Source organism: Micromys minutus (genome assembly GCF_963924665.1).
Source record: "Micromys minutus genome assembly, chromosome: 11".
NCBI classification, from domain to species: Eukaryota; Metazoa; Chordata; class Mammalia; order Rodentia; family Muridae; genus Micromys; species Micromys minutus.
Window position 1 is genome coordinate 428,293 of NC_137980.1, and position 23,861 is coordinate 452,153.

General features: G+C 35.3%; 1 protein-coding gene across 2 annotated transcripts in view; it reads left to right on the top strand.

Moving 5' to 3' along the window:
• Nucleotides 1-12,502, top strand: part of PCSK1 (proprotein convertase subtilisin/kexin type 1) — a gene marked incomplete at both ends in the record, with an annotated part of 47,004 nt that extends 34,502 nt beyond the window's left edge. The window contains 5 exons of one of the 2 annotated variants that reach the window (XM_080925704.1): nt 6,494-6,727; nt 7,370-7,527; nt 8,551-8,684; nt 10,209-10,376; nt 12,131-12,502. In XM_080925704.1, coding sequence (XP_080781830.1) covers nt 6,494-6,727; nt 7,370-7,527; nt 8,551-8,684; nt 10,209-10,376; nt 12,131-12,502 — 1,066 coding nt within the window. Of the gene's footprint in view, nt 1-6,493; nt 6,728-7,369; nt 7,528-8,550; nt 8,685-10,208; nt 10,377-12,124 lie in introns of both variants that reach the window. The other variant, XM_080925703.1, reaches the window with a different exon arrangement.
• Between the last annotated feature and the right edge of the window lie 11,359 nt (nt 12,503-23,861).

The following is a 23,861-nucleotide window of genomic DNA, read 5'->3' on the forward strand; positions in this document are numbered from 1 at the left end:
CCAAGCACACCCTGAAAAGATGGTGGGTAAAATTTTTGAGAATCAGTAATGAGAACCTGCAAAACCCCTGTCCAGGCTCTCACCTAGTGTCTACATATTGAGAAAAACTAGAGAGACGTTTGAATAAGTTGGGCTTATTTTTTCCTCTTCTCAATATTTGTCAGATGCATATAAACATAAGAAATCATGCCAAGGCCAATTTGGTTTGGTGACCAAATACATCAGAGGTATCCACTAAGATGAGTACTTATAATGCTAATGTTATCTAAGAACTGAAATTTTTATTTTTATTTATATGTATTCATGTGTACCTGGTTGTATGTACATTCCATGCCTGCAATGCTTCCAAGGGCCAGAAGAACTTCAAATCCCCTGGAACTAGAGTTATTGTCAATTATGAACTGCCTGATCAGGGTGCTAGCAATCAAATGCACAAATTCTTCCTGAGCCCAAGCCACATTCCTAGTCACTCCAGAATGAATCATTCACTCCTCTCTAAGGAAGAACTATGAAAACTGAAGGATTTTTTACTAAAGTTGTCAAGAATGACATTCAGTGTCTTATAAATCTTACTGTGTCAGTGTTATGTTCTTACTGTGGACCAGACAGTGTACTAAATGTTCACATACAACATTAATTCTAATCCTTATAGAAGGTTTTAAGCCCATGACCACAATGACACACCTATTTTAACAAAGCCATACCTCCTAATAGTGCCACACCCTGGGCCAAGCATATAAAAACCATCACATTCCACTCCCTGACCCCCATAGGTTTGTTCAAACACATGAGTCTATGGGGGTTATTTCTATCCATAGCATAATAAAAAGTACATTTTGTCCATCTTCCAAAGTCCCCATATTCTTTTTTTTAACTTTATTTTAAAAAAACAAAGATAAAAGAAAAAACTAAACATTTTTGCATAAATGTATACAAATACATTTTTGTCAGTGCTTGGCTTTTTTTATTTATTTTTTTAATTTTTTTTTTAAGGTTTGATACTCTGCATTAAGGTCTTACTAGTTACAATAAGCAAAAAGTACATGTAAAACAGGATGTAGGACTTCAGGGCGCAGAACAGAGCTCGGCCCATCTGCCACCCGGACTGGCAGCTCCTGAAGGTTGAAAAACTGGTGAGTAGGAGATCTAGGCAGCCAGGGAGCAGAGAGATCTCTGCAGAGTGCACACAGAAAGCACACCCCCTGCCCTGCCCTGCCTGATCCAGGGACCAGGAACACAACTTTAGAACTTCTGTTCCCACCCGGCAACTCTGAGGCGTAGAACAGGGCTCGGCCCATCTGCCACCTAGACCAGTGGAGATCCAGGGACACAGACCAGATACAAGGGAAAGGCAAGAACATATCACTGACAACAAAATGGCAAGAGGAAAGGGAAAGAGTATATCCCAAGGAAAACAAGACAACCTGGCAACACCAGAACCCAGCTCTCCCATAACAGCAAACATTAGAATGCCAAACACTCCAGAAAAAAAAGACACAGACCTGAAATCATACCTCAAGATGCTGATAGAGATACTTGAACAAGAACAGGAGGAAAAGCAAAAAGATTCAGAAGCTTTTAAAGAGGAAACAAGAAAAACACTCAAAGAACTCAAAGAATTACCAGACTGATTTCCAGAGTGCTTGTACCAGTTTACAACCCCACCAACAGTGGAGACATGTTCTTCTTCTCCACATCCTCACCAGCATCTGCTGTCATCTGAATTTTTGGTCTTGGCCAATCTGGCTGGTGTGAGGTGGAATCTCAGGGTTGATTTGATTTGCATTTCCCTGATGGGGAATGATGTTGAGCACTTCCTTAGATGTTTCTCAGCTATCCGATATTCCTCAATTAAGAACTTTTTGTTTAGCTCTGTACCCCATTTTTAATAGGGTTGTTTGATTCTCTGGTGTCTAGCTTCTTGAGTTCTTTGTATATCTTGGACATTAGGCCTCTATCTGATATTGGGTTTGTAAAGATCTTCTCCCATTCTGTTGGCTGCCATTTTGTTTTCTTGACAGTGTCCTTAGCCTTACAGAAACTTTGCAATCTCATTAAGTCCCATTTGTCAATCTTTGACCTTAGAGCACAAGCCATTGGTGTTCTGTTCAAGAAAAAACCATTATGCTTAATCCTTACACACCAAGAAAACTTTGACTAATTCCAGGTCACATCTTGTTTTACATGTACTTTATGCTCATTGTAACTAGTAAGATCTTAATGCACACTATCAAACCTTTAAAAAAAAAAAAAACCAAGCACTGACAAAAATGCATTTGTATACTTTTATGCAAAAATGCTTAAAATTTTTACATTTATCTTTGTTTTTTTAAAAATAAAGTTGTTATAAAAATATAAGAAAAATTCTGAAGTGAAGCATTAGATGCAATCACACCTGTGGACATATTCAACAAACAGATGAACCTTGGGCTTTCTAATAAATAATAATAAAGTGCAGATAAACCAGCAAGTCTTCAGGGGAACAATCCCCCACAAGATTCTTAGAAAAAAATTTTTTGTAAATTTTTTGTAAATTAGAAACTTTTCAACATGTAAATTCAAATAGATACAGTTAGAAACTAAACCATTTAGACTCCAAAATTTTTCATTATATAATTTTGTACCCAGACTTTTTTATCTTTTCTAATTAAATAATGCTTAATTTCAATGATTAGTTCTGTAGCTCTTATTTTCAACACCATATCTCTGGTTAGTAACACAATGAAGTTTAATATTTTAAATTAGTGCAGATGCTGCTGTGCACTAATTAATAAAGGAAGGGAAAAAGGAAGGGTATCCAGAACTAGTTTTATAGTTAGCAGCTCCTTTTCATTTATAAAATATGAGCACACAACCAAGGAATAATTGTTAAAAATCAAGACTTAATTTTCTTATTTGCTTAACTATGAAACTCTTTAAATATTTCCTAAACATTATATATAAATTTGAAAACACAGACAACACTACAATTATATTTAAAATAAATGTAAACAATGTATATTTTGAATGTGACCACCAGACCATCATTCTTTATGCACCTTACACTCTGTTTACATCTCCCTTACTCACAGCTTCAAACACTGATCACCCAAACAGAAAATTTGTCCATTGTCCCTTGGCCACGTTGATAGGAGGTCTTTACTTTAAGATACTTTATTTTGAAGACCAGAATGAAGCAGATATTTTAATAATAAGCTTTAAGGAAAGAAGAAGTTTGTCCTTGAGAATACACTCAATTTTGTTCAAGTGGCTAATGATTCCTGAATACGTGATGGCCACAAAAACAAACAAAAGACAAAAGGCACAAAGAGCCATTTTTAATGTTAAACTGACAAAAGATCTGAGTAGCAAGGCATTCTGGAAATTGCCACATGCAACATTCTCATTTGACACATAAGACAATTCAGGCCTCAAAGAAAGAAAGTAGTCAAGTAGGTCAAACATTTACTGGAACATAAAAGTATATAATGTGTTTTCTATTGATCCCTCTTTGATGCCATGTTACAAAGTGTCTTATAATTGGCTTAACTGTACATATGCTTATAAACTTCCTACCAGTTCCTGTTATTTTGGTAAAATAGGAAACTGGATAAACTTAAAAATATAAATATCTTGCCCTACTTATATTGGCAGAGTTGGATATTTCTCAGAAATCATTATTTATAAGTTTAGTGAGTGATTATAATGCACCTAGTCCTGGATCCACTGGGAGTCACTAGACTAGACTTCTGTTTAAGCCTTCATCAGTCACTCTGGTGTTTAATAGTACATCTGGCAAGAACTCAGGCAAGCAGAGTGATAGTAAACGAAACTTTTAGGTGTTCTTGGAGTAGTCCATTATAGCAACAAGTCAAAAAGAAGCGTTATGCCTCTAATGTGTTTTTAATGTTTGTGTTTTTTGAACTTCAGCAGTCAGGTGGACCAGCAGAGAAATGGGCTTGTAACATTTCTGGGAAGGCTCAAACAATAAGACCCAGCAATTTTATGAACCTTGCAGTTACAGATGTATACTGGGAGCTTGATAAAAATAAAATGAGGACAGTACCTTCAGGCTTTTCTACTTGCTTCTTCCAGAGGAAATCTTGCCAGAAGTGCCTGAAAAAAACTTCTGAACAAGGTTTCCAACAGAGAAACTTGGGAGTAAAAGCACTTGCCTTCAGGGGCTAGGAATGTACAAATGAAAAGTGTGGGAGGGGCTGAGGGTGCTGAAGACTTGACTGCAGCTGTATCAGAGCTGATTCAAACACAATTAGCAGAAGTCTCATCAATGGAAACCTTTGTGGTTATGCCAAAAATGTCACACAGGTCTTTAACAAGTGCTTAAGGAATTGATTGGCTGATATATTTTGGGCTCTGGGGAGATGGCACCAAATTAAGCCATATTTCCATGGTTCTGCAGCCTTATTGTAAGGTAGAAAATTTGAGAAATATGCATTGTTTATTAAGTAATTCTTGATTTGACTAGAGGAAAATAATGAAGATCACAAAAAGCAATAAAAAGTTTAAGGTCTTTGTTATAAATTTAATGATTTGTTTATACAAATTAGTGGATCACAAATTTACTTAATTGATTATTAATCTAGTGACTAGTAATAGTATGCTTCAAAATATCAGAATATTTAACATAGGCATCTTCAACCATTTATCAGAATTATTTACATGTACCTTTCCTAAATATAAGCTGTTCAGTCTGTATAATGTTACTTGTACATGTTTTTAAGGTTGACAATTTACTATTACATAACTAATTGGTGTCCTCTTTCCTGGGGAAGACTATTTCTCCCACTTTCAATATTCCTTAGTTGCCTGCCATTCTTCATACAGGCCTGAAGCCTTAGAAACTTTCTTTGGACCACTTTCACATGTCTATTGTCCTTGTCCAACTCAGGCGTAGGTAGTCATGTTGGTGAGACTTTATGGGTATACTTGGGCAATATTTATATTATACTCATTTAAAAGGCATTTGTGTGTGTATGTACGTGTTGTGTCACAGAGGGTGCACATGTAGATGTTAGAGGACACCTTTCAAAAGTCGGTTCTCTCCTTCTACCAAGTAGATGCTGTAGATAGCAGTCAGATCATCAGGCTTGATGTAAGGTGCCCTTACTTGTATAATTTTGTGCCTGGCACACTTTTGTATATTTGCTAAGCATCAGGAAATAAGATAAGTTTTCACTCCTTGTAGCTGAATTCTAGCTTAAGAAGCAAACAGTAGCACACACACATGCACACCTGAACACACACACACTGTCTGTTATTTAATAAGGTGGAGAAAATAGAATCATCAAAGCAGGATGTAAGCTCAGAAGCATGTTGGGAAAAACTGGTTCAGGCCTTTTTCTGGTTCAAAAATCCAGAAAAATTTCTACTGCCCAAATGGTTCAGGTCAAGCTCACTTTGTGACATTCAGCAACCTCAGATTTATAGCTCAGTTCTGTTCATTGTCTCTTTCCTGCCCTAGCATAACATAAAGTATTCCCAACTGTTCTTCCACACCATGCTTCTGCTGCTCTAGTTGCTATGTACTTCCTTTTAGAAGTTCTATTAACCCTTCAAATTTTACCTCATATATATCTTCCCAGTAAAGATATTCCCAGTAAAAACTTCCATGGTATATAAGTTATAAATGCAACACTCAGCATACATAGTTATATAAAAGTTTTTTTATATAACTTTTATATAAAAATAGTTCCTTAAGAACCAGAACCACCTCCTTGAATATTCTAATAATATTTAGCATAGTGTCTTTCAAGAGTAATTCCAAAAAGCCAAGAATTTCTTGAGAGTTTTGGTTTTATTGTCATTTCTCAATATCTGCCAATTTCAGGTCTAGAACCAGGTTCTGAAATGGTGTAGTAATTTACAAATTACTTAAAATGCCTAATGCAATGTAAATTTTGTTACATTTTACTGTTTAAAAAATGGTAACAAGAAAAAGTATATGCACACTAGTACAGATGCCAATTTTTCTTTTCAAATATTTTTTATTTGTATTTGGTTAAATCCTAAGTATGTGAAACCTATGAATATAGAGCTCTTACTACATTTTTAAAAAGAGGTAAGATGTGTTGAGTAGGTTGCAAACCCTTGTCTTTCATATCTGATACTTCCTATGATAAAAGCAAGGCTTCAGTGAAGCTTTATAAAAGATGCTAAAGCATTCTATGAGCAGAACTAGAGACACAAAAGAAGTGTTACTATGTTTTAAAAAACTGGCTTTAGGAAAATATAAATAATTAGAGTCACTGACAAAATTTCACACAACAGTGCTGAGGTTGGATATTACTGATAATGAGAGTTTAACTTACATGATATAGGTGAGAAATTTGAATATTGTATTGTGAGTTCGAAATAAAAGAACATAACATTAAGCAATAGAGTATATATTACAAAATGCACTTAATCACTCCTGAAAGAAGATGCTTTTTCACTTGATTTTACAAGAATACTTCATTTTGTTCCTAAAAGATACTTTGGGTCACTTTCCCTCTAGTCCAAATCTCACTTGGCGAGATATGCAGCATCTGGTTGTCTGGACCTCTGAGTACGACCCATTGGCCAATAACCCAGGTTGGAAAAAGAATGGGGCAGGCTTGATGGTGAACAGCCGATTTGGATTTGGCTTACTAAATGCCAAAGCTCTGGTGGATTTGGCTGATCCTAGAACCTGGAAGAATGTGCCTGAAAAGAAAGAATGTGTTGTAAAAGATAATAACTTTGAGCCTAGGTAAGTATCTCCCAGATTTTTAAACCACTTTATGCCCAAAGCACTACTAAAGTGATGTCACCCATATTTTTCTCATATAGCTGCTTTTCTGAAGATAGATGAGTACAGAGTTTAACACTTCTCTGTGGCTATCTCTCTGTAGGTAGTCAGGATGAATTTTCTTTTAAGTAGGACTCTTAATGGATTACTTCTGGCTCATCATAGTTAGTCACAGAAGCAGAATCTGCTATAACTATTATATAGTTTCTATCAAGGCAACCATAATGATGATAAAAACACACTCCCATACAACCCAGGAAAGCCCAGGAACATGCCTCAGGAAGGCCTTATACACAAAATTAATTTTTTCATGAGCATCTTATTGATATCTTTGTCATGAACCACTTTTGTTGGATTGAAGACAAAGATGTCTGAATCTGATTCTACAGAAAATAGCATCATACTTATATATTCATGTTTCTTTGTGTTTCTTATTTTTAATTTCTTATGAATTAAATTCATCTATAAATAATTATGAATTGAACTCTACTGATACCAAGCCTTTCTGATTATCTGGCCAAGACATCCATATTCAACTGTTACAAACAAAAGGATGGCAGAAGAAATTCCCTTTTAAAAATTCTGCTTCTTTAATGTATGTAGAGCCCTGAAAGCTAATGGAGAAGTGATTGTTGAAATCCCAACAAGAGCTTGTGAAGGACAAGAAAATTCTATCAAGTCCCTGGAACATGTGCAATTTGAAGCAACAATAGAATATTCTCGTAGAGGAGACCTTCATGTCACACTCACTTCTGCTGCTGGTAAACTTTAGCAACTACTCAGTGATCATAGAATTAAGTATCCTCATAGGCATTTACATGTATTTAAAACATGATCCTTTTGTTGATGGTATATTTCTTCTTTCTGTTCATTCCTACTTATCTCTTAGTCAAAGGGGTCTTTGCTTAAATGATGCTAATTAATAGGCTTTTCTAAAATCACATATTTTCAACCTTTGTTCATTTCCCAAGATAAAAGGCTAAACATTTTCTTCTCTTTAGTGACTGTAAAAATCTTTTGAATAATTCTCAAAACTTATAGATATGTCTGGAACACTGAAGAAATCAATAGAAAAGTTAGGAATTGTGATCCATAAAGCAGAGAATAGTGACTAAATCTTCACAGCCATATGAATAAGGATATATGATAATATAGATTTTGCCATTTTCCTGATTTCTAGTAAGATGAGTTAAGGAATATTGAGCCATAAACTAAAGCCCAATCAGAAGTTGTCATACTATATGTAAATATGTTAATGGTCCAGTAAGATAAGCAACAGATAAAGACACCTGCTACTAAGCCTAATGGCCTGGGTTCCTTATCCATGACCAAGTGACAGAAGGAAATAACTGACTTCCACAAGTTATCCTCTTAACTCCACATATGTGCCATGGGACACACATATGCTTGCATATGAGAGTGTGAGCACATATAAATGAATAAATAAAAATATAGTTTAAAACTTTTTATGAAATATTTTAGTGGCTAAGTAGAGTAATTTAAGTTTCTATAGATAATAGACAGGAAAAGATGGGCTGTCTATCTTTATGATATCTATTTAGCATATGAAATCTTGAAGTTTTAGAGTACGCTCTACTGATTACAGAGTTATACTTTCTAGATGCCCTAGAGTTTTTATGAAATACTCCTGAGATTTTTCACCCCCTCACATTGACAGACTTAATTTCACCTTTCATTCCCAGTTATTAGATATTAGAGTAAATCCAATGACCAGATTGTCATGTTAAGATAATCACTAACTTATATTTGTTGTATGAAAATAGGAACCAGCACTGTGCTGTTGGCTGAAAGGGAAAGGGATACATCACCCAATGGCTTTAAGAATTGGGACTTCATGTCTGTTCATACATGGGGAGAGAATCCTGTGGGCACCTGGACATTGAAAATTACAGACATGGTAAGCATAAATAAAAAGACAAAAAAAAAAAAAAAAAAAAAAACCAAAGATCATTTTCAAACACTTTAAAGTACTTTAAAATGTGGATGGCATCACAAGTTAGATCCTAATGAATCTGACCTGATCATTTTTTAGCAGACGATAAAAGAGTATTATTATCCAGACACTTGGTTATATAGGCAATAATTTTAAGAGACTACTAAACTCAGTCATACTGTAAGGGAGAAGAAATAATACACTAATAAAATTCGCAAGTCTAAATGCAGCCAACAATATGACCTTTCATCCTTGGAATGAACTTATTAGAAAATGAAGACTGAAGCAAGTGCCGTTACAAGAAGAGAGTATTGTTACTTATTGGTGCTATTCTTGAACTTTCCTTAGTTCATAAAAAAATAGATATTGCTTGTAGTTGGGTGTTCTGCCTGTATGTATATATGCATGCATGCATGTATGTATGTATACCACATTTGTGCTGGTACCCAAAGGAGTCCAGAGAGGACACTGGATCCTCTGGAAATGAAGTTACAGAGGGTTTTAACTGTTGGGAATTGAACTGGGATCCTCTCCAGGGGTAGCCATCACTGTTAACCACTGAGCCACCTCCCCAGACTCTCCTTAACTTTTTAGCTCAATTTCAGCTGCAATAATCTAAATAATTCTACTTGCCAAAACAGAGCCACTTCATATCAAATCTACAAATTTGACTCTACTCCTATAGAACTTTGACTTATAGATGTTTAAGAGACAATCAGCTTTACAAGAACAGACTCAATGTGACAAAATAGATTTACATAGAAAACTCTGCTTTTTAAAAACTAGATTCTTGGCTGTGAGGTAATAAATCAGTTTTTAAAAATTGTTTGACTTATATAGTATTGGTTTTTATGAAAAGAGTGGATCTATACAGTTGTTTTTTTTTTAAATAAATCTTTGAAAATGGAATACACAATGCCTTAAAATTAAATTTTTTTTTCACTGTTCAAGGTTTATTTGGTGTTCTCATTGGCATGACACTTGAGTGGTTGGTTACATCATCCATATGCAGATCTTACATTTCATATAATGTTGCAATGTATACTACATACACATAATACACAAAATATCCTGTCGAACATGTATGCACAAGATATGCCTAGTAGACTTACATACTGGGAACTCAGTGGCCTAGGCATGTTTGGTGAGGGTGTGCAGCGCAGAAATGCAGCAGGCTCACAGGATAAACCGGGGCCTGCACACAGTTGGCAGTGTGTCTTGGAGACAGTGGGACTGTCACACTAACCAGGTCACCACTACACAAGTACCACTTGGCAGCAGGGTAGAGCTGTGGGAACTGAGATCTTCCCCCAGACCACCTCAACACAACTGTACTAACCACAGCTCAGATGAGAAGTGTGGTCTCCATGGAAACCCTGCTGCAGCCTGGACAAAATTTTAACTATGAGATTGTTTTGTCAATGTGAATGAGAATTTTATGTTTGAAATACAAACTAAAGTAAATACATGTATGCTTGTTTTAACCAGTCTGGAAGAATGCAAAATGAAGGAAGGATTGTGAACTGGAAGTTGATTTTGCATGGAACATCTTCTCAGCCAGAGCACATGAAGCAGCCTCGTGTGTACACGTCCTACAATACTGTCCAGAATGACAGGAGAGGAGTGGAAAAGATGGTGAATGTTGTGGAGGTCTGTGTAGCATGTTCTTTTTTAGATACTAGTGGGCAATAAGTGAGGAGAGATGCATCTAATTTTTAGGAAGGAATAATTCACATATGCATATAAAGAGAAAAGCATTAGAAAAGAAAAACTGTTAGTATCGAATTGAATGAGTCATTGCTTTTTCTTTCATATTTAAATCTTGAGTTTATCAACTATAGTGGATAAATTCCCTAACTTGAATTATATCTGTGTATGACAGCATATTGCAAATCAAGCTGTTATTTAGATGGCCATATATACCTTTTATAATATATTGTGTGTTATTATAATGCAGTGCAATTTAAGAATGTTCAATCTTAGCTTGTTTTAACTGTAATCTTTGTCACTAAGACAGAAGGGACATATAAAATAAAGAAACTAAGGTTAGAGTCACATCATGTAAGATTATTACTAATTACTAATTTCTGCTTAGTAATTGCCACTTAGCTGACATGCCTTGCCATTTTTCTCTTGGAAAATTTCAGAGGGTAGTCAACATAGACCAATTGTGTTCCTGGGCTCAGGAACTACTGTCTTTGTCCTTCTCAGGGGCCATAAAGAAACAGCAGCATCTGTCTCCCCACACACAAGCATTTACCACAGTGCTTCTATTGTAGGAAGGATTATAGGATCTCTGGAATGATCTGTCCTAAACGGGAGATCTCTAAACTAGATATCTGAGGAGGTTTCAAGACAAGACATCTACATGAAGGATGTATAAACTAGATCTGAGAAAGATTCAGCTAGGGTTTAGGTACTATTTGTATTATACTAGGCAGAATACAGGTGCAGTTTCTCCATAGTGCTTGAGGAAATTTCACATTGTGTTTCTTCAAGCTTCCTGTCTAAGTATTAATAGGACTTTCTCTTGTTTAAGTATTAAAATATCATTATCTCTTCATATGATAGGTTCTAAATCCTTGCAGTCCACCAAGTCAAGTATGGGTCAAAAGTATTTGAAACAACTGCCTGAACATGTATAGACTTCCCTGTATCTAGAATGTATTTTCTGTAATTAATATATAAATATATTATTTCCCTTAAATATGTAGTATTTATATTGTGTTAAGTATTAACAGATGTCTTAGAGATGATACTATATATTGGAGGATATGTATAGATCATTTAACAATATCTTCCAATCTATGCAAATGGCTTGAACATCCATAGATTTTAGTATCATGGAAAGTCATAGAGTACAGCTGTATTTCCATAATGGTTGACAAATAGCTACTTCTCAGATCTCCCAGTTCCTTCCCCATGACCTCTCTCCTCTAGGAGATTTTCAGAATTCAAAAGATTCTAACAAGAGCAAGGGCAAGAGTTTTCTAGTCAGCTGCTTTTTATATACAACAACCAACTGGTACCTTACAATTAAGTGGTTAATATTTAATGACATTTTTCTAAATGGATTCTATTATGGTAGGCTTAAAAATGAAGGAAAACAATACACTGAATATACAGCTGCATAACAATCTTTAAAAACATCAGAAATGAAAGTGTTCTGGTTTCTACTTTATAGCTAGAATTCTAGGAGACCAAATAAGATGCCAAAACTGAATCCAGAAGTAGAAAAATAAATGTTGAAATACAAACCAATATAACTCTAGGCTTTGCTTTTTCTCCACTCTCCAAATTACCTCTCAAGGGACATGTAGTGGAATTGTGTTAGGGCTACTGCTAGCTTTTCTAGCTGTAAACAATGAGATTTTTGCCTTTGTTGATGGCATTTTGTATTTCAGGAGCAGCCCACACGCAAGAGCCCGAATAGCAGTCTCCTGGTGCCCAAAAGCTCCAGCAACAGCAGTGTGGAGGGCAGAAGGGATGAGCAGGTACAAGGAACTCCTTCAAAGGCCATGCTATGGCTTCTACAAAGTGCTTTTAATAAGAACCCATCTTCAAAGCAATCACCAAAGAAGTCTCCAAGTGAAAAGCTCAGCATACCTTATGAGAGTCTCTATGAAGCCCTGGAAAAGCTCAACAAGCCCCCCCAGCTTGAAGACTCTGAAGACAATCTCTATAGTGACTATGTTGATGTTTTCTATAACTCAAAACCTTATAAGCATAGAGATGACAGACTGCTGCAAGCTCTCATGGACATTCTGAATGAGGAGAATTAAAATAAGTATATGGCCTGAGTTGGAAATCTTCATGCACCCTTCTTTCCCTTAGATGTTACTGGGTCTGGAGTTGTTGTGTCCCTGGTTCCTATGCTTATAATGTCCTTCGTTGTAATTTTACTTTTTCTCCTCAAACTGCACTTTTGAGTGGGTTTGAAAATGAAAGCCAACTTCATCATTTGGTTCAGTGTTTAAGAATGTCTTCCCTGTCTAAACAAGTGAAGCAACTTCTTTCTAAAGTCACTGTTGGAACACAGCCCTTTGCTGCAGTAGAACGGTTCCTAAAGCCTCCCCATTTTATATCTCACAAGAATAGAAAAAGAGTGGGAGATCTATTTTAATTTAGAAAACTAATTGACAAAGGTAGTTTGGGGGCTACAGTTTATCTTGTTCCCTATTTTTGCAATAGGTTTCTTTGAAATTTGACAACAAGCAAGAATTTATAAAGTATCTAATGAGAAAGTTTAGTAGTAGGTTCAGACCCTAAGTCTTTCTACAACATGTATTACTTATGCTGAAGCTGATAACCTGACCATTTTGGAGGAGTTGGAATAAAATGTATTATTTAAATTCAGAAACAGATTTTAACATTTATAATAGTTATAATATAATGCTAGAATAGTCATGCAATGTTCCTCTTGATTGGTGTACCATGTAAGGTCTCTGTGGGTTGAAAAGTGGCTGTGACCCATACTATGTGAGACCTGGCCTTTTACTTTCCCCATTGTGCCTTACATGCTTCCTTTTTGAGCGACAAATTATAAACTCAAAGAACTAATTCTTACCATTTTCTCAGAACAAAAATATGCTTCAACTTTGGTAAATCCCTAGTCAAAGTTTTGCTTAATAACAAAGAGCCACTCAAAAATACAAAGAACCAATATAATAACAGGGGAAATGTTCATAACGCAGAGAAGCAACAAGATGCCTTTTGCAAGCTGTGTTCCTAGGACAGGTTCTTCTGCTTCTCTATATGAGTGGTCATTTCTAGACACAACAGGTTCTTTTCTAGTCTCAGAGGACAGTATTCAAATTCTTACCAAACTGCTTTCATGTTTCAAATCAGAAAACAAATGGGCAACACTTAGGTCTTATTTTTACTTTTTGTAAGTTATGCAGAATATTTCAGAAGTTTGAAGGACTGAAGAAAGTGTGAGATCTCATAGAAAACCCAATTCTCAGATCCATCTTTCATCACAGCAATAGCTATCTAGAGGTAACAACATCCAAGTAAGATTCAAAGTTCCCTTCCCTGGCCCACTTTTTGTTTTACAATAGCTACTTTATTTGTTACTACTCAGCATCCAATAGCCATTTATCCCTTTTTAATTATCATGTTAGTTGCAGGATGATTTCATTTTGACATTCTCATACACGTGTTTCATGTACTTGTACAATGTCCATCTCGCATTACCATCTCTTCTGTCTCTCCTGGCTAGTCCTCTTGCTCTTCATAAATATTCCCATTTCCATCTCCATGTCTTTGTCTAGTCCCGATTCCATATATAAGAGAAAATGTGATGTTTGTCTTTCAATGCATGTAACTTTGCCCACTTGTATACTAAGTGACTCTATATATGGTGTAAATACATTAGGAAAAATATTTCCTGCAATTATTTCCAAGCAGTCTTTGCTATTAATAATTGAGTTTGATATGAACTAATTAAATTGTTGCATTTAGAAGTAAAAAGAGTACTTCAGACCGTAAAAAATACCTCTGAAGTCTCCTTTAATATGAACACTTGATCTTATCTCACTTGGATGTTCATTTGTACTATTCATTAACAAGAGACCTCTTCTCTTAGTACACCTTCCTTCTCTTAATATGCCAAAATACACTCTAGTTGACTCTATGCCTGTGTTCTCCAACTGAGTTTCTGTTTGCAAATTTTCCTACAAAGTCTACATCCACTCCTAACATTGAACTAGCTCAGAAAGACAGCTCATTTGCCTTTGCTTTGACAGTGATAGTAGCACAAATGTTCACCTCCTGTTTCATTGCTTGCATTTGTACATAACAATGCCCTCTCCAGAGCCTTGCCTTTTATCCCCAGTCCTTGAAGGTCTTGCATTGTGTTTACTATAAGGTTTAAATTAAATGTTTACCATTATAGCACATTACAACTGAAAAGGACTTAAGAGTTATACCATTAAATCTCAGCTACTTAGAAAAGGCCTAAAGAATGATATCACTGACAATTAATATGTGATTTTAAAAAAATGAAAGAGTTAGAGGTTAATCCCATTCTTTCCTGGTCCTTATAATAAATTATGGAGATTTCTTCAGCACTTTCTAATAGTATATGTCCCCTCTAAGAACCCCAACCAGCTCATGGGCTATAGCCAAAGGTTCACTTGGACAAGCTTTAATATATAAATAATGCCATGCTTGAATGTTTCCAACCTGGAGTATATATTATCTAGACATAAAAAATATTTTTGTCAGTTTTCTTAGTGCCTATGTGGATTTTTGTGAAAATGTTAAAAAATGATAATTATATAATATTTCCCTTGAAATTTTAAGCTATATTTTCTTTACAGGTATTTATAATGTACCAATGCTTTTATCAAACGGAAATTTAAAAGGCATAATAAATTATATTAAAGAGCCAAAAGCTTTCATCAGAATAATAATGTTTCATCCAATAAAATAGTTTTCCTAGGCATGTCCCCCGTGACTGAAAAAAGTTTCATATATATATATATATATATATATATATATATATATATATATATATATATATATATGCTAAAAGTTATGTTTATATAATATCCAAACACAACTGAGTTTAACATGGTCTTAGAATTCTTAATGAAACTCCTACACACTTGATGTATTAACTAGAATATGTAAATAAATCAGAAGAATAAATGGTTCCTCACTAAGTCAAAAAGAAAAACCTCATGTTTCCAACCAACACGTTTTCCAATCGACTTTCTAAAAGCAGAATGTTTATGTTAAAATGTTGAGTAACTCATTTTCAGAAAGCCAAGCTTTTCTAGAGGCAAATTAAGTACCTACTTAAACAGGCATGTTTTATTTGACCATCCAATCCAGGCTTTCATGGTCATGACAACACAAAGAAACTATCTGACTGTGCCTTAACTGAGGTGTGGAGGAGATGAAAAGACAGAAAAAAAAATGAAAAGGACTCACTGTCTCAGAGAAATTATTTATAACAGTTCAGTCTATAGCCAATGTACAGCAGAAAGCTGTGACCCCTTCTATGTCATCCCTTTATTGAACTTCCAGTTTCCGTCCTCAGGATACTTTACTACCACACAAGCTACCTACTACCAGTTTAGAAACCGATTCCAATGTCCCTGAGAGTGGGTTTTCCCTGACAGCCAATTTTCTTATGAGAGGTCATTCATGTAAACTAAAATAATAATCTAAGTATTCCAGAGATTTTCTAATTGGGTTTTGTCCTCTCATTTTCGACATACTCAAATTCATCCCATTAGTATGGGCCAGAAGCCTGTATGTGATAGTAACATAATGTTCTAATGTATATAATAGAGACAAAATTATTACTAAGGTGAAGTAAATTAAGTCTCAGCCCCATCAGTTATTCATCACCCTCTCTTGATTTATTACAGGATTAATTTAACTTTAGGCAATAAGATGGAACTGGCTGTAGCTCTCACACCAGACATTACACAACTACCATGGTTCCCTTGTTTATCATACATGGCTACAGTTCTATAGTTTCATCTCCTATTTCCATCTCCCTATTTCAAATTTCCCTTCTTCTCTATAACTGCTGTTGTTCCACTCTTTGTAAACATTGTCCTTACAGATGAGGTCATTGCACAAATTTCTGTTTCAGTTGTTTCACTTACTGTAATGTTCTTTATTTAGAAATATGTTGTTTCAAATATCAAGTTACCCTGTCTCTTTCTCCAGAGGGACATACTTTTTACATACTTCATTCTGGCCTGAAAATCATAATCCTGTTGCCTTAGCCTCCTACATACTGCTTTTACAGGCATTAATGTCTTTAATATTTCATTTTTGTCTTTCCATAATATTTCATTTTAAATATATACATAATTACATTGGTATACCACAATATTATATATATAATATGTAACTTATATACTGTTATTTTTATCTATTCATCTTAATGATATTTGTTTCTTTTTGAATGTTCATTTTATAAACATTGGATTAACCTTGTAAAGATTGTTGAGGTTAAGAGAAATGTGGCTTTGCCATAGCTGGAATATACCTAATTTATCTTAGATCAATATGAAAGCACATCCCTAAAGTGAACATATTATTTTAGTGGCTTCAGATATTTATAATTTGAGAAAACAGGCCAAACTTCCTCTGGCACAATTATTGGCAAACAGAAGGCTGCAGCTATGTCAAGCTGAATCTATACCCCCAAGATATGAAAAGGCCTGTCCTTCCATGCTAATATCATGGCTAATCATAGACTTCAAGATTACTTTAAGTTTTTCATTAGAAAAAGAAAGACTCAAGCTAAATTTTTCTTGAAATAGAATCTCAGGCAATGGCATATATTACTTATAATGTAATATCACATAGTAAAAGTGACTCACACATACTTCAAAGTAATGCAGTAATGTGATTAATAGGCATGTAAACACATAAAACTTACAGAAGACTAAAACAGATATCTCAGCTGATGTTGGCATTGGCCAAATTCAAAACAGATTCACTAAACCAATATCCCCATGTTGGCCTTTCCATTAGTTTCTGTCAGAACTTTACTATACTCTTAGGGAAGAGGGATAAAAGTGATTGACAGCAACTAAGTTTTCAACATTTACAAGAAAGGAAACCATGATCAAAGGAAAAATTCTGGTGTGGAAAAAAATCAAGTAATTTGAGTTCACCTTGAGCTTTTAACTGAAATTTGTGCATATTTCCTATATGTTGTTATATAAACTCATTTTGCAAGCATTACTCTTGAACATTGCATAGACAAGGAAATAACTATTGACATTTTATGTGCATCACTTGTCCATACCATTTTCCAGACAAAGAGAGACTCCATTCCTGGTTTCTCTACCATGTATATAACTCCCAGACAATACCTTGAAAACACAAAACGTTTTGTTTGCCCTCACATGCTCAGTTGTGTATCCCTAGTGATAAAGTACCTGAAAACAAATGATGTCTAGAAAGTAATTTTTGGGTTTTATTTTATTGATTGAATTATTTATTTGATATTTACTTCTCATTCCTATCGTAGTCCCCCTACTCTTTCTACAGTTTTGACATTCATAAATTTTTGTTTTGTTTCATGATCTACTGAATTTAACCAGAGCTCTCTGGTTGGTGATCATTTGTTTGAAATTATCCATTGGAACATGGTGAAGGTAATGACTTCCCTTCTCTAGAGATTTTTTAGTAGCCAGTAATTCACCAGGGATGATGTCTTAGTTAGGGTTTTACTGCTGTGACCAGATACCATGACAAAGTCAACTCTTATAAGGACATTTAATTGAGGCTCACTTACAGGTTCAGAGTTTCAGTCCATTATCATCAAGGGTGGGAGCATGGCAGCTTCCAGCCAGGCATGGTGGAGGAAGAGTTGAGTTCTTAATCATCATTTGAAGGCTGCTAGCAGAATACTGGCTATAAGACACCTAGGGTGAGATTCTTAAAGCCCATACCAACAATAAAATGCCTAATCCAAAAAGGCCACACATTCTCAAACAGGGACACACCTTTTAATAGTGCCACTCATTTGGCTGCGTATTTGCACACTATCACAGAAGAATAGGACCTCATTAGCCAATAACTGATTGCTGGTAGGGCCAGTATTGCGCAGACACAATGCATGTAACAATAGAATCTCAAGATCTCAATGCCTATGTCTGAGGGTTGACATTTCTTAGCCTTTCTCCCTATTTTTAAGCTCATGCATTATTTATTACTACCTAAGCCTTAGATTGGGTGGTACAGATTTCTTACTTGTGACTAAGAACTGTCAGTTATTCTCAGCACAAGGATTGAGTTGTATTCACTACAGTTCACTGCAAAAAAGAAGAAGAAGAAGAAGAAGAAGAAGAAGAAGAAGAAGAAGCTTCTCATTAAGGCTGATAGTAGTATTTATTTATGGGTATAAATTTAGATACTTAGAAAGACAGTTTGACATTATGCCAATTTCACTAAATAAAAGTAGTAAGTTCACTTAGGTACACTTAATATATTTTAAAATATTTTTATTAATTATTCTACCTCTAATCCCAAAACTTTGCACCATCATCATTTTTAATATAATAATTCATTAACTTCAGTTTGTATTGTTCACAAACTTCTTAGTGTAGAGACATCCACTGAAGTGGGATTGACCTAGGAGTCACACCTTCATAGAAAATGGATTCCCAATAATATGGGATGCAATGAAAGCAGTGCTGAGAGGAAAACTCATAGCTCTGAGTGCTTCCAAAAAGAAACTGGAGAGAGCATACATCAGCAACTTGACAGCACAGATGAAAGCTCTAGAAAAAAAGGAAGCAGATACACCAAAAAGGAGTAGAGGGTAAGAATTAATCAAACTTAGGGCAGAAATATATCAAATAGAAACAAAAAGAACGATTCAAAAATCAACAAAACCAACAGCTTGTTCTTTGAGAAAATTAACAAGATTGATAAACCCTTAGCTACACTAACTAGAGGGTAAGGAGAGAGTATCCAAATTAACAAAATCAGAAATGAAAGTGGAGATATAATAACTGAAACTGAGGAAATTCAAGAAATCATCAGATCCTATTATAAAAGCCTATACTCAACAAAGCTGGAAAATCTCAAAGAAATGGATGAATTCCTAGACAGATACCTGATACTAAAGTTAAACCAGGACCAGGTAAACCATCTAAACAATCTCATAACACCTAAAGAAATACAAGCAGTCATCAAAAGCCTCCCAACCAAAAAAGGCCAGGTCCAGCTGGGTTCATTGCAGACTTTTATCAGACATTTACTGACAACCTAATACCTATACTCTCCAAACTATTCCACAAAATAGAATCAGATAGAACACTACCTAATTTTATGAGGCTACAATAACACTCCTTCCTAAACCACACAAAGACCCTACAAGGAAAGAGAACTTCAGACCAATCTCACTTATGAACACTGATGCAAAAGTACTCAACAAAATCCTTGCAAACCGAATCCAAGAACACATCAAAAAGATTATTAACCATGATCAAGTAGGCTTCATCCCGGGGATGAAGGGATGGTTTACTATTTGAAAATCCATCAATGTAATCCACCATATAAACAAACTCAAAGAACAAAATCACATGGTCATCTCACTAGATGCTGAGAAAGCATTTGACAAAATTCAACACCCCTTCATGTTAAAAGTCCTGGAAAGTACAGGAATCCAAGGTCCATACCTAAACATAATGAAAGCAATATACAGCAAACCAACAGCCAACATCAAACTTAACGGTGGGAAACTTGAAGCAATCCCACTAAAATCAGGGACTCGACAAGGCTGCCCACTCTCCCCCTACCTATTCAACATAGTACTGGAAGTCCTGGCTGGAGCAATTAGACAGCAAAAGGAGATCAAGGGGATACAAATCGGAAAGGAGGAGGTAAAAACATCACTCTTTGAAGATGACATGATAGTGTACTTAAGTGAACCCACAAATTTCACCAGAGAACACCTAGAGCTCATAAAAAAGTTCAGAAAAGTGACTGGATATAAAATTAACTCAAACAAATCAATAGCCTTCTTCTACTCAAAGGACAAACATGTGGAGAAAGAAATTAGGGAAAAGATACCCTTATCAATGGTCACAAAAAAAAAAAAATGAAATACCTTGTTGGGACTCTAACTAAGCAAGTAAAGGATCTGTATGACAAGAACTTCAAACCTCTAAAGAAGGAAATCAGGAAAGATCTCAGAAAATGGAAAGATCTCCCATGCTCATGGATTGGAAGGATCAACGTTGTAAAAATGGCCATCTTTCCAAAAGCAATCTACAGACTCAACACAATCCCTATCAAAATACCAACCAAATTCTTCATAGAGTTTGAAAGAGCAATGTGCAATTTCATAACAAAAGACCTGAATAGCAAAATTCATCCTCAACAACAAGAAAACATCTGAAGTAATCACTATCCCTGACCTCAAGCTATATTACAAGAAAACTGTACTAAAAACTCCGTGGTACGGGTACAGAAATAGGCGCATGAGTCAATGGAATAGAATAGAATATCCAGAAATGAGCCCTCACATATATAGTCACCTGATTTTTGACAAAGGAGCTGTAAACATTCAATGGAACAAGGACAGCCTATTCAACAAATGGTGTTGGTCCAACTGTCACTCTGCATGCAGAAGAATGAAAATAGACCCTCTCTTATCTCCTTGTAAAAAGTTCCAGTGCAAGTGGATCAAAGGTCTCCACATTAAACCTACACTGAAACTATTAGATGAGAAAGCAGGGAAAACCTTAGAACACATAGGCATAGGAGAAAATTTCCTGAACAGAACACCAATGGCTCATGCTCTAAGGACAAAGATTGACAAATGGGACTTAATGAGATTGTAAAGTTTTTGTAAGGCTAAGGACACTGTCAAGAAAACAAAATGGCAGGAAACAGAGTGGGAAAATATCTTTACCAAGCCCCCATTAAATAGAGGCCTAATATCCAAGGTATACAAAGAACTCAAAAAGTGAGACACCAGAGAATCAAACAACCCTATTAAAATGGGGTACAGAACTAAACAAAAATTTCTCAATTGAGGAACATAGAATAGCTGAGAAGCATCTAAGGAAGTGCTCAACATCATTAGCCATCAGGGAAATGCAAATCCAAACAACCTGGAGATTCCCCTTCACACCAGCCAGATTGGCCAAGACCAAAAATTCAGATGACAGCAGATGCTGGCAAGGATGTGGAGAAAGAGGAACACTTCTCCACTGTTGGTGGGGTTGTAAACTGGTATTACCACTCTGGAAGTCAGTCGGGCAGTTCCTCAGAAAATTGGACCCAGTACTACCTGAAGATCCAGTTATTCTACTTCTGGGCGTATACCCCAGAGATGCTCCAATATATAACAAAGACACATGCGCTACAATGTTCATGGCAGCTCTATATATAATATCCAGAAGCTGGAAAGAACCCAGATGTCCTTCAGTAGATAAATGGATACAAAAATTATGGTACATTTACACATGGAGTACTACTCAGCTATCAGAAAAAAAAAAAATGACCTTATTAAATTCTTAAGAGAATGGATGCATCTAGAATATATCATCCTGAGTGAGATAACCCAGTCACAAAAGAACAGACATAATATGCAGTACTGATAATTGGATACTAACCTCAGCAAGCTCCAAAGACCCCAGAAACAACTCACAGACTGTGTGAAGTTCAAGAAAAAAAAAAGTAAAGAAAAAACTATCATTCTTAATCCTTACACACCAAGAAAACTTTGACTAATTCCGGGTTACATCCTGTTTTACAAGTACTTTATGCTCATTGGACCTAGTAAGATCTTAGTGCACACTATCAAACATTTTTTTTTTTAAAAAGTCAATCACTGACAAAAATATATTCGTATACTTTTATGCAAAAATGCTTAACATTTGTACATTTACCTTTGTTTTTTGTTTTTTAAAATAAAGTTGTGCAAAAAAAAAAGGAAAAAGAAAATGGACTCCCCCTGAAGCTATAGTTCCTTAAGTAGTAATAAGGATTCTTTCTTCTTCTTCTTCTTCTTCTTCTTCCTTCTTCTTCTTCTTCTTCTTCTTCTTCTTCTTCTTCTTCTTCTTCTTCTTCTTCTTCTTCTTCTTCTTCTTCTTCTTCTTCTATTCTTTTTCCCTTCTCCTCCCCTTCCCCTCCCTCTCCTTCCCTTCCTCCTCCTCCTCTCCTTTTCTTCTATTTCTTCTTCTTCCATGCCATAATGCTATCTTCAATTTGTGCAGGTCCTGAGCAGGCCACCATAGTTGCTCAGGCCCCTCATGTCTAGGAGACACTGTTTCACAACAGTCTTGTCTAACTTTTACTTATTACAACCTTTTTATTTATTGTTCCTAACCCTTGAAGAAAAAAGTTGTGGCATAGATGTTCCATTTATGATCAAGCACTCCACAGCACTTACTCTCTGCATCTCAGTCAGTTGTGAGTTTCTGTGTTAACCACCATCTACTACACAAAGACACTTCTCTAATGAGGTCTAAGTGTTGTACTACATATGGGCATGGGAATATTAATTTAAAGGGAGTTTTATACAACTATGTCTATTTAGCAAAACAATAGTAATAAGTTTACCCATAAAGCTGTGAGTTTATAAGTGCAATGTTACTGTCATCTCTAAAAGACAGTGTTTTACTCTAGTTCCTCAGAACATCTGACTCTTACAATCTTTCTACCCCATTTTCCATAATGGCTCTAAATCTTATGGAGAGGGGTATGATATAGGCACTTCATTTGTGGCTCCCAACCTTGGGTTTTTTTTAACCATATCTGTAGTACCAAATAAATATATTTTCAATGAGGCAGGCTTAATCTATCTTAAAGTGCTTAGTTATACCTACAATACTTATGCCACTTTTATGCCCAAGAGGATATTTTGTGATTTTATATAATGATTTAATTGTATAAAGCTAAACAAATAATGAATGAATACATCATTGTCATATAAAATTTAAAATATGAAAGTATGCAAAATAAAAACTGACAGTTCTTTGACAGATAACAGCCACCCAACTGTTCAAGACACTTTCCAGCTATAGCTAGTACTTTAAATAATATTTCCTTGTGGTAAGTAATACAATAAAATTGCAGTGTACAAAATTCTGTGTATAAATGTAATAAGGAATGTAAACATGCTCCTTACTCTTTAGATATGTATTACCCATTAACTCAGAGGCCTATCAACTGATAAATGGATAGTGAAAATATTTATAAACAATAGGATATTGATCAGCTTGAAAGCTGAAGTCATAAAATTTTCATGTGGATAGAGATAGAAGTAGAAAAATTATACTGAGTGAAATCAAATAGGCTTTGTATTATATGTAAAATATAAGTGAAATGAAACTAGAGACTGGAAATATGGGCAAGGGGGGGTCTAACAGAGTAGTAACAGTGATGAGAAACTGAGGGGTTAGGTGAAGGCTTAAAAGAATGAAGTATGGATGTGAAGAGAGTACTCAGCATTTAAGAGTTTTTACTGTTGTATAGGAGGACCAGAATTTGACCCAGCACCTATATCAGGTAGCTCACAAATCTCTAAGAAATCCGATATCCCTTATGAACTCACAGGACACCTATATACACATGTGTGGATACACAGAGAGTTAAAAAAGCATAAACAAATCTTTAGATAAATGAAGTGTATGTGGAGAAGAT